The sequence below is a fragment of the Coenobita brevimanus genome, chromosome 78 (assembly GCF_032717465.1).
Source record: "Coenobita brevimanus isolate Jiangsu-jjx chromosome 78, ASM3271746v2, whole genome shotgun sequence".
NCBI lineage: Eukaryota > Metazoa > Arthropoda > Malacostraca > Decapoda > Coenobitidae > Coenobita > Coenobita brevimanus.
The window spans coordinates 27,235,279-27,253,224 of NC_137031.1; the positions used below are offsets into that span (position 1 = coordinate 27,235,279).

Here is a 17,946-nt window from a genome sequence, read left to right on the forward strand (position 1 = left end):
AGATCAGGTTTTGATTCTGCTACCGGTGCATGGGCAACCTCTTCAAGCCAAGTTTAGTGATCCTTATTTCCTGGAGAAGAAACTCAGTGATGTCAACTATGTCATCGCCACACCAGATCGTAGAAAGAACAAGCAACTTTGTCACATCAACATGCTAAAGTTATATCACAGGCGGGACGAAAATAACCCAGTCTGCACTGTAGTTGTTCCACCCGAGTCTGCAAGTGAAGTTCTCCCATGCAGTGTGAGCCCGAGTGATAGTTTGGGGAAGAATCCTGATATCATGAATGATCTCCAGACTAAGCTTTCTCATCTAGCTCCCGAGGAAAGGCAGGAGTTTTCGGCATTACTGCAGGAGTACCCGCAAGTGTTCCATGCCACTCCAAAAAGAACCACTGTGTTGATGCATGATGTCGATGTTGGAGACGCACAGCCAATTTAACTGTCTCCTTACCGTGTGAATCCAGTGAAAGTTCCTCTCATCCAGAAGGAGCTTGGCTACCTGTTGGACCACAAGATGATTGAGCCCTGTCAGAGCGAGTGGAGTTCTCCTGTCACTCTAGTCCCTAAGCCAGGTGGGTCACAGCGGCTTCGCATCGACTACAGACGTGTTAATCCGATAACCAAAACAGACACTTACCCTCTCCCTCGCGTGGAAGATTGCATAGACAAGATCGGAAAGGCTAGGTACATAAGTAAGTTTGATTTGTTAAAGGGATACTGGCAAGTACCTATGACTGAATGTGCTAGGGAGATCTCATGTTTTGTAACACTAGGAAAGACTTTTGCATGTTCTGTAATGCCATATGGTATGAAGAATGCACCAGCCACATTTCAGAAGCTCATGAATGTTGTAACAGAGGGTTTGGCAGGGTGTGTTGTTTATATTGATGATGTATTAATCTTCAGTGACAACTGGAAAGATCACCTATGCCATGTCAGTAAATTTCTTGAGCGTTTGGTTCAGGCTAATCTTGTAGCTAATTTATCAAAGTGTGAGTTTGGTCGAGCTAAAGTTCAGTACCTTGGGTACGTAATTGGTGATGGACATGTTGCACCACCAGCAGCTAAGGTTCAGGTTATAAGTGATCTTCCCAGACCTAAAAGTAGGAAAGAGCTACAAAGTTTTTTGGGAATGGTAGGTTATTACCGGAGATTTGTTCTTAACTTTTCAATTCTTGTATCACCACTTACAGACCTACTGAAAAAGGGAGTTAAATTTGTCTGGACCGATAACTGTGAATCCTCTTTCAGTAAACTTAAAGCTATCCTATTAAGTCAGCCAGTGCTCGCTACTCCAAATTTTGCTAAGCCTTTTAAGATGGCTGTTGATGCAAGTGATACAGGAGCTGGGGCTGTTTTGCTGCAAGAGGATGATCAGGGTATTGAACACCCTATATCTTATTACAGTAAGAAGTTCACTCCACCTCAAAAGAACTACTCAACTATTGAGAATGAGCTTTTGGCCTTGATTTTGGGTTTACAGCATTTTTCATTTTATTTGTGTTCTGGTTTTGACCCCATAGTCATTTATACCGATCATAACTCACTGAAATTCCTTAGTAAGTTTAAAGATAAAAATCAGAGATTGACAAGATGGAGTCTACTTCTTCAGGAGTATTCATTAGACATACAACATGTCAAGGGGAAAGAAAATGTTATTGCAGATTGCTTATCTAGACTTTAGACAGATTGTTTTAGAGTAATAAGAAATTTCCTTTGTAAATTTCTTTTTTTTTTTGTGGGGAGGTGTTACATAGCCTATGATATCATCATCCTTTGTATAATTCTAATGTACAGTATGCTGCATGTTTGATCACGATTCGCCTCGTGGCTTCCACAGTGACCAGGCTTCCGTGTTCTACCTCACTCCCCCCTTCTCCTCCCTCATAGTAGTGTAAGTCGTTCTTTCTGTTGTTCAGAGCAGGAGTGTTAACTCTTTGTCCCCTATGGCTTCATTTGCACATCCTTCTTACAAGTTGTATCAAGCTCTGCCGGCCCCTATATAATGAGCTCAGTCTCTGCATTAATTGCCACTTAGGTCTACTCCTCATTTTGTTCACATCTCTGTCCTCCCCTGTACAGTTGTTATTATTTTTGTGAGTGCTCAGGAAGTTTCCAACCATCTAGCTGCTGTGTAATTTGAGTATAAGTGTTATTACATTTTTTTCTTGTACTGTATAGCATAAGGTGTAGGTTTGTGGGTCTGGTGAGGTTTTTGTGATTAATGTAAAGTTTTACTGTCAGCCAGTAGTAATAATATTTTGTATCTGTAATAATATATCTTGCATTAACTGAGCATTATCCGGTTTTCTCATTTTATCAGGGCTGACTTAGATAAATTTACTCTTGCTAATTTCGTGTTAATAGAGGCTATTGCAGTTAACCATATATTTAACCTGTTTTTTGCCATTACATTATCCTTATGAATCCTGAATGTTTAGTTGTTAGTTTGAGCATTAAACTTTAACTTGTAATTTTACCTAACTCTTTTGTTTTGAACCTGGAACTTTGCGGGACAGTAGTGATTTTTAGTATTTTCACTTGAAGTGTTCATTATCTCTCTCTGTTCCGTAACAATATATATATATTGTTGCACCGATTGTGTTTGTCAACAAGATGGACTAAATATGTAATCGCGAGAATCTCAGTGGTGTACAAACACACGAGGACTTATAAAAGGGCATACCAGTTTCTCTTAGATGTCTGCCCTTGGGAGAGACTAAACCCTGGCTGGAGGGTAAGAAGGCGGATGCTGTACCGTCCTGGGTTCCGAAGACTCCACAACTCACTGTGGGTTTATCGAGAAAATTGCAGTGGTATCGATGCTGTGAAAATCCATATATGAAGCTTTAATTCTGGATATCAACCGTATTTCATGTAAGTGCATAAATTTTATTTGGGGTTTCACGAGTTTTGGAAATAGGGAGACTGATCTCTCTGTCTCTCTCTCTGTCTCTCTCTCTCTCTCTCTGGACCTAATGTCACCTCCTGGTACCTGTCGGTAACCAAGATTTATTTCGTTTATCCCAGCTCTCTCGTCAAAGACCAAATATAAATGATGCTCTTATCTGCAGTGCCTGTACCCAATATTAAAGAGAGAGAGAGAGAGAGAGAGATTCCCTGTCTATGGCTGTAACATTATTAAACGTTTTACTGCAGTAGATAGGTTTCGTTCGGCTGAATGAAGTCGTCTGGCATTAGCTGAACATAAATACAAAGTTCTTCATTCATTGTCAGGGAGTTAGCTAAGTCACGATATAGTTTCATGTTTTTTTTTTTTTTTTGTCGACAGGATTTGCATTAGGAGAACATTAATAAAATAGTTTTTGCACTTCTGCCTCACTATAACAAGTCTGTCTTCACCTGAGGGAACTGGGCGTCTCCCACAATTTAAACAAGCATGAAAAATAGTAATTCCAAAATGCATGAAGAATGCAGAGAAGTAACAGTACCAGAAATAATAGGAACTAGATACCCCCCCAATGGGTGAATCATACCAGTCGCGAGCCGATACATATCTAGCGCTGCTCTGAATAAGACCTTGACCTTGACCTACTTTCGCCAATTTCGAACTCGTAGGAGATTTTCATCTCTATTGCACACCTGCAAAATTATGTGATGATGCCTTGAGCTGTTGTTAAGTTTTCGTGGTAACAGACAGGCAGACCTTGACCTACTTTCACCATTTTCGATCTCGTGATCGTATTTTTTTCCCTACTACACACTAGTAAAATTTTGTTATCATATCTTGATCACGTCGCGAAGTTATCGTGCTAACACACACACACACACACACACACACACACACACACACACACACACACACACACACACACACACACACACAGAACCTCCTCCAGAACACAATCTCACCTATCTGTGCCTTACCCTCCTGTTAGCCTAAATACCGACAGAGCCCACCTGCGCATCCATTCCAATTTGCATCCCTACTCAAACGCTCGTAGAATATTTAAAACAATTTCCTATTTTTCCATCCTAAAGTTTTTTTTTTTTTTTTATTCTATACCGTCTTTCCATCATTCAGGCATATATATATATTTTTTCTTATATACTGTATATTATTTTGCATCCTACAGACATATCCCTAACACCTTTTCCTTAGTGATTTATTTTAGGAATGGCTGGTTATTATCTTTTGGAACTTTATTTATGCTGAGTATGTCGATATTGGAAGGATTTATGTAATACAGATGTAGACAGTAAGGCGTAATAAAATAAATCGCTAAGAAGAATGTGTTGGGGAGCTTCATACATATCAAATCAACACTCTTTTTATCAAACTTTATTCTATATCTCTTCCATTTTCGTATAGTAATTCCTTGCGTATAAATCCTTCGACATACTTCTTATATAAATCCCTTCCGTATAAATCCTTCCATTTTTCTGAAATAAATTTTTCTACACATTTCCTTCATGAATCTCTTCCATATAAATCCCTCTGCACACTTCATAAAAAATTTCCTTCCATGTAAATTTTTCTACACACTTCATATATATCTCCCTGCCACATAAATCCTTCTACACACTTCGTACATAAGTCTCCTCCATATTAATCCTTTCATTCCTTTGAAATAACTCTTTCTACAGAATTCCTACATAAATTCCTTCCATGTAAATCCTTCTAGACACATCATACATAAATCCCTTTCATATAAATCCCCCTACATACTTCATACATAAATCCATTTCATATAAATCCCGCTACACACTACATACATAAATCCCTTTCATATAAATCCCCCTACACACTTCATACATTAATTCCTTCCATATAAATCCTCCTATACACTACATACATAAATCTCTTTCATAGGAATCCTTTCATTCCTTTGAAATAAATCTTTCTACACACTTCATATGTAAATCCCTTCCGTATAAATCCCTCTACACACTTCCTATAGAATTCCCTTCCACACAAATCTTCTACACACTTCCTATATAAATCCCTTCCATATAAATCCCTGTACACACTTCCTATATAAATCCCTTCCATATAAATCTCTCTACACACTTCCTATATAAATCCCTTCCATATAAATCCCTCTACACACATCCTATATAAATCCCTTCCATATAAATCCCTCTACACACTTCCTATATAAATCCCTTCCATATAAATCCCTCTACACACTTCCTATATAATTCCCTTCCATATAAATCCCTCTACACACTTCCAATATAAATCTCTTCCATATAAACCTCTTTACACACTTCGTATATAAACTTCTTCGATGCTTTGACCTTTGACCCCCAGTCGACTGACCTTCTTCTTGGCCTATTCTTAGCACAGATCGGAAACTATTTATTCTTAATATTTTAGGTCATATGGAGCAGATGGAGAGCACAGAGCGGATGACCTTTGACCTCTCCCCTCTCCCCCTCCCTCTCTTTCTCTCTCTCTCTCTCTCTCTCTCTCTCTCTCTCTCTCTCTCTCTCTCTCTCTCTCACGTCCTTGGAATAGAGATAAAAGGAACTAGCGCCCGTTACGGTGCATAAAGGTGAATGAGAATGTAAATATAATAAAGATGAGAGAGACAGAGTGGAGTGTGTGTGTGTGTGTGTGTGTGTGTGTGTGTGTGTGTGTGTGTGTGTGTAATTCACCGGGTAATTCACCGGGTCGGTCAGGATCACTTGATGGTCGTGATCGTCAGCTTCTACCTTCCCGGAAAGGAGCTGAGTCCGATCTAAGGGCAAGGCTGTGACCTTCACACACCCGTCCCCTTGCTCAAGGGGGACAGTAACCCCCCACTTCGTCAGTGAAACTTTTCGCAACCTGAGCGAGGCGCGAACTCTCATTCACCAGTTGGCAAGCGAGAACGTTACCACTGCACCAGCTGTGTGTGTGTGTGTGTGTGTGTGTGTGTGTGAGAGAGAGAGAGAGAGAGAGAGAGAGAGAGAGAGAGAGAGAGAGAGAGAGAGAGAGAGAGAGAGAGAGAGAGAGAGAGAGAGAGAGAGAGAGAGAGAGAGGGGCCAAGGAAGAGAGAGTGAGAGAATGTGTAAGACAAACACGGAAAAGAAGAGTCTATGTAATTACATCCTTCCACATTGCCTGTCGGAGAGAGAGAAAAGAGAAAGAAAAGATAGATCGATAGATAATGAGACAGGTAGACAGAGAGAGAGAGACAGACAGACAGATGATAATCAGACAGACAGACAGACATGGATAGGTAGGTAGATAGATAAATAGACACTGAGACAGACAAACAGAGACTTATATAGATAGATAGACAGATAGATGGATAGATAGACAAATAGATATAGTATACACAATTACAGAGAATTTGTGTAACGATGAAGTTCATGAAATCCCTAGGGAAATCGTGAAATGAGTTGTAATTAGGATGAGATAATTAAGGTTAGGTTAATTGAGGCTGCGGTTAGGTTAGGCTGGGGTAATCTAGGCTAGTTAGGACAGAGAGAGAGAGAGAGAGAGAGAGAGAGAGAGAGAGAGAGAGAAGGAGGGAGGGAGAGGTCAAGGATCATAAAGTAAGAAACAGATAAAACACAAAGATTCTATTTAATTACCTGTGTGTTCCACTATTTACCTGGCGACATTGAGAAGAAGGATTATATAACGTGTGTGTGTGTGTGTGGCGATACTGAGAAGAATTACTTAACAAACTGCCTTCACGGTAAACGCTTCTTTACCTGTCTTCTCGCTATATTCTTGCAGCGTCTTCAATTCAGCTTAGATCTTTGTAGCAGTAGTAGTAGTATTAGTAGTAGTAGTAGTAGTAGTAGTCGTAGTACTAGTAGTTGTAGTTGTTGTTGTTGTATCTTTGTATGCGGCATGTGTTAGGAGTGTAATGATGTATGGTAGTGAGACCTGGTCTGTGGAGGAAGAGGATATTCGTAGGCTTAAACGTACAGAAATGACAATGATTAGATGGATTTGTAGTGCGTCCTTGAATACGAGGCCTTGGGGGGGGGGAGGGGCTAGCATTACGATTAAAGAGTTGAGAGGAAAGATGTGACTGGAATATATTGGTGTTGTGATGATGAGGGGTAGATTGAGATGGTTTGAGAAGAAGGATGGGACTGGAGTGTATTGGTGCTGTGATGAGGAGGGGTAGATTGAGATGGTTTGGGAGGAAGGACGGGACTAGAATGTATTGGTGTTGTGATAAGGAGGGGTAGATTGAGATGGTTTGGGAGGAAGGATGGGATTGGAATGTATTGGTGTTTTGATGAGGAGGGGTAGATTGAGATGGTCTGGGAGTGTGGAGAGGATGGAGAATGACAACCGGGTGCGGAAGGTGAAAAGTGTGAACGTCGGGGGTAGAGCTGCGAGAGGCAGACTGAGAAAGACATGGGTCGAGGTCATAGAGTGTGACCTCAGGGATAAGGTACTCAATAGGGGGGCTACCAGAGATCGAGCAGCGTGGAGAGCGGCCATTAAGTTGAGGTTGTGATAAATATAATTAATAGCTAAGGATGAGGTGCTAGGGAGCCAGGAGTAATACCCTGCTAGACTGATGAATGAGAAGCATTAAATATAAAAAGAATAAATTGGTTAGGAAGAGGTGTTGAATACTCCGCTAATTATATAACATTCGTCTCTTCCACACTCTGTTGATCATACTAATTAACGCTTATTATCACCTGCAAGTGACATTTAATATAGGTGAAATATGCAACAAGGAGAAAATCTTGGTCAAGTTTAGGTGAAAGGAGTATAGCATAATCTAGCTAAAACAGACGATTTTATTCAGTTGAGAGGGAGTTTTGTGCCCTTGAGGGTGTGAAAAATTATGCTTAATATATAAATAGGGAGGAAAAGAAGGGAGGAAGGAGGAGGGAGGGAGAAAATCTGAGAGGTAAGGGTGAAAGGATGCTGAAAAGAGGAGGAGGAGGAAAAGGGGAGATGGATGGGATGTGTGTGTGTGTGTGTGTGTGTGAGAGAGAGAGAGAGAGAGAGAGAGAGAGGGGAGGGGGAATGAGTTAGTGAAGGAAGGATAGAAAATTCTCCCATCCACAATAACAGACTCTATTTCACTCCTCTTAATCACCTCATATTGGTTAGATTTCAGACCTCATCCATCATCCCCTCACACTATCACTCTGCCTTGGGTCCACTACGATTCCACTGCGTCACTCTACCTATATATGGCTCACTCTAAAACACACACACACACACACACACACACACACACGCAACCCCATTCCCCCCAAAGGAGGCCATGACAGTGGAGTATAAGGCTCCCCCATACCTGCCAATTACCTGCGTAGTAAGGAGTTGGGAGGGGAGGTTGGAGGTGGGGACGGGAGAAGGAAGGGGGAGGAGTGAGAAGGATGGAGAGAGGGGGGGGAAGGAAGCTGCAGGATATATGAGGACGAAGTAATACCACGTTTAAATATGGACTACCTCTCAACCTTCCACCCAGTTGGGATTAGACTGAATAAAAACTTAGTATCTCACCACCAAAACTCATGTGAAAAAAAAAAATGTCCGACTAACATGAACAGTTTTTATTCGATTTTAACCAAACTTGGTGGGAAGGTTGAGGGGTAGACCATGATTAAACCGATTTTTTTTTTTTAGACCAATAGGTAAATCATCTAGGTCACAAGAAGAGGTGAACTTTGACCTTGCCTTGTGATATTGATCTTTGACATATTATACTGAAAAACAATAAGCTTCCTCAAAACATAACTCTCAATTCTTCCACCAAGTTTGGATAGATTCGGATAATCACTGTTTGAATTATGTTAAGGTCAGAACTATTCTCACACTCGCACAACCGTGAGAATAGTTCCGAAAAGGAAATTAGGTCAGTTAGATTTTTTTCAATTTTTTCCAAATTTGGAGGAATGACTGCACTCATCTAATTATGAAGCTTTTTTTTCTTTTTCTTTTTCTTTACAACAGGTCACGGAGCAAGGTTAAATTTGTCACTTAAGTGCGTGATTAAGTGGAGTGTGGGTTGTCATTTAAGTGCTGGATTTAAGTGGCCTGTGTGTACTACTACTTAAGACAGAGGTGTTAGTATAAAGTGTACGTGAGTGATGAAGTGTAGTAATTATCACTTAAGTACATAGTGAACTGTAGGTATTGCCACTTATGATAGAGGTGTAAGTGTAAACTGTAAGTGACTAAGTGAACTATGGTAAAGTCTAAGGTTAATGAGAATGAATCGCTGTGGTGCAGGGGTTAAGAAAGTGGTGGAAGAAGGATTTGGGCCCTTAATCTCATTCCTTTGTTAAGTGGGAACGTTTTCATAACAAGGCCTCTCTCTCTCTCTCTCTCTCTCTCTCTCTCTCTCTCTCTCTCTCTCTCTCTCTCTCCTTTTCCTTTCCTACTCTATCACTTGCTCTCTTAATGTCTCAGTCTATCTGTCTGTGTGTCTGTTACTCTGTCTCCATATCTACCGGTACTGAATTTAAGTCTCTCTCTCTCTCTCTCTCTCTCTCTCTCTCTCTCTCCCCCCCATTACTGTTATCCAGCAGCAATTTCACAACAAGGCCTCAGTAATATTCCTCTTCCTCTCTAATCTATATTTCCCCCGGACTAATTTCCTTCTTCTTTTCTTCATTTTTTTTTCCTGCCTCCTTTGCTCTATGGTCGATTTTTTCTGTTTTGGTGTGAGCAGGAGTGAAATGGAAAATGTGTCACTGTATGGATGGCTGATTGGATGGATGTGTGTGTGAAAGGATGGATGGTTGGATGCTTGGATGGATGGATGAATGTGTGTATGAATGGATGGATGGATGGATGGATGGAAGGATGCATGGATGTGTTTATGAATGAATGCTTGGATGGATGGATGGATGAATGGATATGTGTATGAATTGGTGATTATATGGATGGTTGGACGGATTGATGGATGGATGGATGACTGTGTGTATGAATGGATGCTTGGATGGATGGATGGATGGATGGATGACTGTGTGTATGAATGGATGCTTGGATGGATGGATGGATGGATGTGTGTGTGTGTGTGTATGAATGGATGTTTGGATGGTTGGATGGATGTATGCATGGATGGATGGATGGATGTGTGTATGTATGCATGTATGGATGGATGGATGGATGGGAGGGTGGATGTGTGTATGAATGGATGGATGGATGGATGGATGTGTGTATGTATGCATGTATGGATGGATGGATGGAGGGGAGGGTGGATGTGTGTATGAATGGATGTTTGGATGGATGGATGGATGGATGTGTGTATGAGTGGATGCTTGGATGGATGGTTGGATGGATGGATGGATGGATGGATGGATGGATGTGTGTATGAATGGATGCTTGGATGGATTGATGGATGGATGGGAGGGTGGATGTGTGTATGTATGAATCGATAGATGTGTGTATGTATGTATGGATAAACAAATGTGTGTATGTATGTACGGATGGATGGATGGATAGATGGATGTGTATATGAATGTATGTATGGATGGATGGATGGATAGATGGTTGTGTATGTATGTATGTATGAATAGATGGATGGACGGATGGATGGATGTATATTTTATTTACTTGTTTATTTGTCTCTGAGTTAGTTGTTTTACGGCAAGCATTAGGCCAAGTAAATGTGACCGGAGTATAGACGAAAAACTGCCATCTCTCCATCTTGAATATTGATTTATATCAAGAAATTATGAATAGGATATGGTACTAGTCACGAAGAAGTGCTGTGGAAAGGATGTGGAACCGAATTAGTAGCTTCTGAAAATGAGCTAAGGGAAACAGGTTGCAAAAAGGACGAAAATCTGAGCCAAGTAAAAGTGAATGAACTATAGATAAAAATAACTGCCTTCCCGCCATCTCGAACTGAGCTGTAGAAAGTTATCAACAGTAGAATATGATGCTAGTCACGAAGAAGTGCTGTGGAATAGATGTAAAACACTAGTGGAAATACAGTATGGTGCAACAGGGCGATAAATCTGAGCCAAGTTAAGGTGAAAAGAGTATAGCATCATAATCTCGTGTTAATCTATTGCTACATCTCAGCATTCAAGATGGAGAGATGGAAATTTTAGGCGTAGTTAGAGGAGAGGAGAATAGTCACGAAGAAGTGCACTGGGAAGGATGTAGAGCCTCAATACTGCCTTATTCTGACCCTGAACTAAAGAAAATAAGCTGCAAATGGAGGAAAAATTTTGGGCCAAGTTAAAATGAGTGCACTATAGTTGGTTTTCGCCTCTCAATTTATGCCAGGATTTTCGTCTCTCTCTTGTTGTTGTGGTTGTTTTGTTGCCAATTTCTGTAGTAAAATATATTACTACGATTCTACATCCACTCCATAGCACTTGTTCGTGACTAGTACCGTAATCTAGCTTTAACCTATTGCTATAAACTCCACAACTGAGGCCAATCAGGGAAACAAAACACCATCGCTAGTTATGTCACTTATACTTCTTCTGTCACTTATACTTTGTTCTCAGTGTAAACAAAACAATTCAAAATGGAGAGATGGCAAGTTTAGGCCAAGTCAGGGTGAAACGAGTACAATTAGGCCTTGTTTCCCCTCAGTCTATTGCTCCATCTATCACTTCCCTATTTGTCTATCTTGCAAATTATTTTCGTTAATATGCAAATCTCGGTTCCATTTCTGTTCATCATTGGCGTCCTCTGTTTATGCATTTCATTGGTTGTGTTAATCTTCCAGTTCTCGCACTTTGAGGACTTCATCATTATTATCATCGTTATCATCATCATCATCATCAATACGACTACCAGCACTGTCATCATCACCTTCATCATCATCATCACTACCACTACCATCATCGTCATCATCATCATCTATGAGGGAGGCTATCTTGTTTTGCTATCCCTATCTTCAGCTCATAATCAGATATCATTGGCACACTTTAAAAAAAAAAGGCCCATTTGATATATTTATTTTTTTACAGAAGATAAATAGGGGAAAGAGAAACCAACGTAAAAAATCCATATACCAGATTACAGGTGCCTCCATTCATTAAAAAAATCTGTAACAGATGGATTTGAGGTCCTGTAGGTCGAAGTTTGGGTGGAAACTGATCTGGGGAAGCGAGTTGCAAAGAGAGGCAGTTCGGGGAAATACAGGAATTCTGAGAGCCAAAAAGTGTGCAGTATGGAAGTAAGGGAGTCTTGAATTGTGTACACTCTTCCGACTAAAACCTATTGACTTTAAAGAACTGGAAAAAAAAATCAAAAAAAATCTTTACCCCTCGCAGTGCTGGAGGCTGTTGTGTAAATTCTTGCATAATATTGAGGCAAACTATGTCCATATCAGCGTGCTATTAAAAACGCTAAGAAAACTAAGATGTAATATGTACTATATATTACTTCTAGATGTGCAAAGTATTCGAAGCCAATCAATGTGACTGCAAAGTATTCTGTCTCTCAAAGTAACTGTGAAAAATACTCTCCTTATCAAAGTAACATTATTTTATCTTGTTTTTTCATCTTCTTGATTTTGCTTTAATTTCTGCCTTCCTCCATTTTGTTCTTCTCTCTCTCTCTCTCTCTCCCCATTATCCAAATTCTCCTTTTTCTTAACCTCAGCCATTATCCAATCTTGCTTTCCATTTTTCATTCCCCTTTGCTCTCTGTCTTTCCCATTCCTCTTCACTCCATCCATTTTGTTATCAATATTTGCTCTCATTCCTTTTTATCTATTGCCCTCTGTCTTTCCCTCCTTTTATCTGTCCAGTCCTGTTTATCTATCGTTATCAGTCCTTGTCCTCATTCCTCCTTTATCTATTGCCCTCCATCTTTCACTTCTCTATCTTTCCAGCCCTTTTTATCTATCGTGTTGTCAGTTCTTGCTTTCATTCCTCCTTTATACTTTGCCCTTCTTCTCTCCCTCCCTCCACCCCATCTTCCTTCCTTTCCCTCCACTGAGAGGTATTGCGTCACTGCCGAGGTCCTCACAGTCAGTATATAAGGCGCTCGCTCTCCATTCCAGGCATAGTCTTCAGCTCCCCTCCTCTCCTATCACAAGTACCTGCTCCTCTCCCCAAAGCTCCCCATCCCATTAATTGCCTACACTGGTGGCTGGTTCTCCATCTTGAGCTTTAGTTTACCCTTAAGTCGTCCTCGAAGAAGACATGGCTAAGATAACGAGGCAGCTGATATTTGCTGGTAAGAAAATGGATTAATGTTTAGATAGATAGATAGGTAGACAGGCAGATAGATAGGGAGATAAGCATAATATATTTTACATGTAAGACTGCATAGTATATTTTCAAATATAACGATAATATATGCCATACTTTTCTTTGCCCTTGGACTCATTAAGTTTATAGTTAAATATTGCTTCAGTTATATATTACCTTTAGGCAGCATCCAAAAATATACCTGTTACTATAATGATATATATACGTTCTTATTAGCTGTTATACTGTATAAGCCAAACCTAACCCAGCTCTAACTCTAAAATAAGCTAGCTCTAACCCTCTGCGTTTTTTCAGCTTGACTTTGTGTGTGAGTGGACAGGACACAAGACTCCCTAGGCGTCTCTATTACCCCCCCCCCTCGACCACAACGACAGACAGGCATTGCACTGTTCCTAGTTAAGCCATTCTTCCGGGTCAATCCAGCCACTTAAATGCGAGGTGGTAACTGTAGTGGTGGTGGAGGGGAGGGGGAAGAACTACACTCACGCTCAACTGTTTCTGAGGATGTACAAGAGAGCACAATTGTTCAGGGTCACGGGAGGGGGATGTAAACTCGCTCGCACTTGTTCCTGGCCACTGGGAGGGGATGTACACCCGTGCGCACTTGTTCCTGGCCGCTGGGAGGGGATGTACACTCGTGTGCACATGTTTCTGGCCACTGGGAGGGGATGTACACTAGTGCTCACTTGTTCCTGGCCACTGGAAGGGGATGTAAACTTGTGCGCACTTGTTCCTGCCACTGAGAGGGGATATACTGTACACTTGTGCGCACTTGTTCCTGGCCACTGGGAGGGGATGCACACTCGTGCGCACTCGTTCCTGGTCTTAGGGGAAGCGGTAGTACATTTAGCACATCCAGCTTGTACTCACAATAGCCTGAAGGACTTTTAGACGAGAATTTAAAAGTTTTAGAAATACATTTAGCTGGACCATCTTTCTTGCTCTCGACATTTTTTTCTTTTCATTTTCTTTTTCTTTTTGGGATGGGAGATATTTATAGTGAGGAGTTGTGAATTTCAATTTAACTCTGTCTATCAACCTATTTATCTATCTATCTATTTATCTATCTATCTATTGCCAGACACCATATAGTTTCATTGCTATCTATCTATTACCAGACGCCCTACGCAGCATCTCTATTGCCAGACGCCCTATATCATCTCTATCAATCAATAGCCAGACGTTCTCAATATCCTCTCTATCTATCGCCAGACGCCCTAATTATCTATCTATCTACCTATCGCCAGACGCCTTAGGTATAATATCTATTGATCTGTTTCTCTATGGCCAGACGCCTTTCAGTACCTGACCTCTACTACTACTACTACTACTACTACTACTACTATTACTACTACTACTACTACTACTACTACTACTACTATTACTATTACTACTGCTACTACTACTACTATTACTATTACTACTGCTACTACTACTACTACTACTACTACTACTATTACTATTACTACTACTACTACTACTACTACTACTACTACTACTATTATTATTACTATTACTACTACTACTACTACTACTACTATTACTACTACTACTACTGCTACTACTACTACTACTACTACTACTACTATTACTATTACTACTACTACTACTACTACTACTATTATTATTGTTATTATTATTATTATTATTATTATTATTATTATTATATTTTGCGTATATTTAGCACTGTTATTTACTTTTTTAACTCTCTCTCTCTCTCTCTCTCTCTCTCTCTCTCTCTCTCTCTCTCTCTCTCTCAGCCCTGTTGGGAGCGTGTCTGGCTCAGAATACCTACCTACCGCCAAGCAACGGTAACGGAATCAACGGAAACGGAAACGGAATCAACGGGATCAACGGAAATGGCAACGGTGCTGTTAACGGTTATGGCGCAAACGGCAGTGGCCTTAACGGTAATGGAGCAACCATTGGTAACGGAGTAATCAACGGTAATGGTAACGGAGCAATCAACGGTAACGGAGTAATCAACGGTAACGCCTATACTAACGGCAACGGTAACGGAGTAATCAACGGTAACGGCTATACTAACGGTAACGGTAACGGTGTAATCAACGGTAACGGCTATACTAACGGTAACGGAGTAATCAACGTTAACGGAGCAATCAACGGTAACGGTGTAATCAACGGTAACGGCTATACTAACGGCATCGGTAACGGTGTAATCAACAGTAACGGAGCGATCAACGGTAACGGAGCAATAAACGGTAACAGTAATGGGGTAATAAACGGTAACGGCTATTCTTACGGCATTGGTAACGGAAACGGAGTAATCAACGGTAATGGAGCAATAAACGGTAACGGGGCAATCAATGGCAACGGTAACGGTTATTTTTACGGTATTGGTAACGGAAACGGAGTAATCAACGGTAATGGTGCAGTCAACAGTAACGGAGCAGTCAACGGTAACCGACTCATCAACGGTAACGGTAACGGCTACACCAACGGTAACGGAGATATCAACGGTAATGGCAACGGAGCAATCATTGGTAACGGAGCAATCAACGGGAACGGTAAGAGAGTAATTAATGGCAACGGTAACGGTTATTCTTACGGTATTGGTAACGGAAACGGATTAACCAACGGTAATGGTGCAGTCAACGGTAACGGAGCAATCAACGGTAATGGAGCAATCAACGGTAATGGAGCAATCAACGGTAACGGAGCAATCAACGGTAACGATAACGGAGCAGTGAACGGTAACGGTAACGGAGCAATCAATGGCAACGGTAACGGTTATTTTTACGGTATTGGTAAAGGAAATGGAGTAATCAACGGTAATGGTGCAGTCAACGGTAACGGAGCAGTCAACGGTAATGGAGCAATCAACGGTAACGGACTCATCAACGGTAACGGTAATGGCTACACCAACGGTAACGGAATTATCAACGGTAATGACAATGGAGCAATCAATGGTAACGGTGCAATCAACGGTAATGGAGCTGTGTATGGTAATGGTTACTCTTACGGCAACGGAGCTGTCAACGGTAATGGTAACGGTGTCATCAATGGCAATGGAGCAATCAACGGTAACGGTGCAATCAACGGTAACAGTGCAATCAACGGTAATGGGTACGCTAACGGAAATGGTGCCATCAACGGTAACGGTCGAATCAACGGCAATGGGTACACTAACGGTAACGGTCCAATCAACGGTAATGGGTACGCTAACGGAAACGGTGCCATCAACGGAAACGGTAGAACAAGCATCGGTAATGGCTTCACAAACGGTCACAAAGGTAACAGCATCAACAGGATCAATGGTATCAATGGTAACGGTATCAACGGAATCAACGGCATCAACGGTAATGGGATCAACGGCTTTGTGGACCCCATCACCGCGTTGAGTTCTGCCATCGGGGGGGCCGGCGTTGCAGGCGTGGACTATCCCATCCTCGCCTCCGCCCCGCTGACCGGCTTCACCTGCGCTAACACACAGGTGCCCGGATATTATGCCGACGCCAGCCCGGAAGCTGGATGTCAGGTGAGAAGTTACGGTGATTTACTGTTTTGTGGAACCGTATCTACTGTGTATGTCCTCAGGTATCATAAGTACAGTCCTGCAGTCTACCGGGTTTAAATGCTCCAACACACAGGTACCCGGGGGGTTATGTTGACTCCGCCCTGGAAACTGGATGTTAGGTGAGAATACTGTGAGATACTGTTCTGTGGCACGGTATCTACTGTGTAAGTCCTGGCACTGTATCAACACTCTTAGGTCTTCATGACAGTTAAGTCTTTTCACTGCAGCACGCCGGTATCAGTAAGTATACCATACGAGGCCGGATGTCAGGTGAAAATACTGTGAGATATTGTGTCCTGGCACTGTATCTACTGTGTAAGTCTTCATGTATCATAGTACAGTCCTGCAGTCCACCGGGTTCACCTGCTCCAACACACAGTACTCTACTCCCCTACCTAAGGCTTGATGTCAAGCTTCATTAAGACTTCTTTTTGAGCAATTTATTTAACCTACTGCATCATAATATTCCCTCATACATTACTAATAAGGTTTTAAGATCTACTATTGATGCCCATGAAGGCTCATAGCCACAAGAGGCAAAATAAATAGCTGAGGAAGATGGGCAACGAAATCTGTCACAATACGACCCCTCACATCCATTATAATAGTTACTCAGTCCTTAACTTCACTACATTCACCTTCCCAGACACTGCAACCATGTATGTCAGGTAAGGATGAATGCAACTTATTACCATTGTGTCTACTGTTGATTCCTTTATACACTCCTTCATGGTACTATATCATGGGAGGTCTCCTTGTAGTTATTGAGGTTAGCCCCTTCACGATACATCTGTGCATTCCTTCACGGTACTAAGGCTTTTTCATGGTAGTATCTTAGGCTAGACCCCTTCACAATACCATTATGCACTTCTTCATGGTACTATATACTTATGGGAGTTCTTCATGGTACTCAGCTAACCTTTTCACTACACTGGGTATAGGAGCGCCAATACACCTTTCCCGACACCATTTCTAATTTTCCTACACCAACAATCCCCTGCAATCTGGGTGTAGCATGAGGGTACACTATTATGCTTACTGTCTAGGGTGTGTATATTTAGCCAGTTCCTTCATTACACCCGGGTTAGCTACACCAATACACAGGTCCATGAATACCAAGCTGACATTACACCCAGGGTAGGTTAGGCTATAATAAGCTATCACGAGAAGGAAAGTAAAAATATCATCCAATTTTAATAACTATCTGGGATGTAGGACATTTACTTTTCATCATGGGGGTAAAAATTAGCAGGTTTCACTCCTATACGTTAGAGGAGCTT

At 41.3% G+C, this 17,946-nt stretch overlaps 1 protein-coding gene across 1 annotated transcript in view; it reads left to right on the forward strand.

The window, feature by feature from the left end:
• Nucleotides 1–13,059: 13,059 nt before the first annotated feature.
• Nucleotides 13,060–17,946, forward strand: part of LOC145408773 (uncharacterized) — a 7,527-nt gene continuing 2,640 nt past the window's right edge. The window contains exons 1-3 of the mRNA XM_080279424.1: nt 13,060–13,093; nt 14,889–16,383; nt 16,471–16,627. Coding sequence (XP_080135550.1) covers nt 13,060–13,093; nt 14,889–16,383; nt 16,471–16,627 — 1,686 coding nt within the window. The remainder of the gene's footprint in view (nt 13,094–14,888; nt 16,384–16,470; nt 16,628–17,946) is intronic.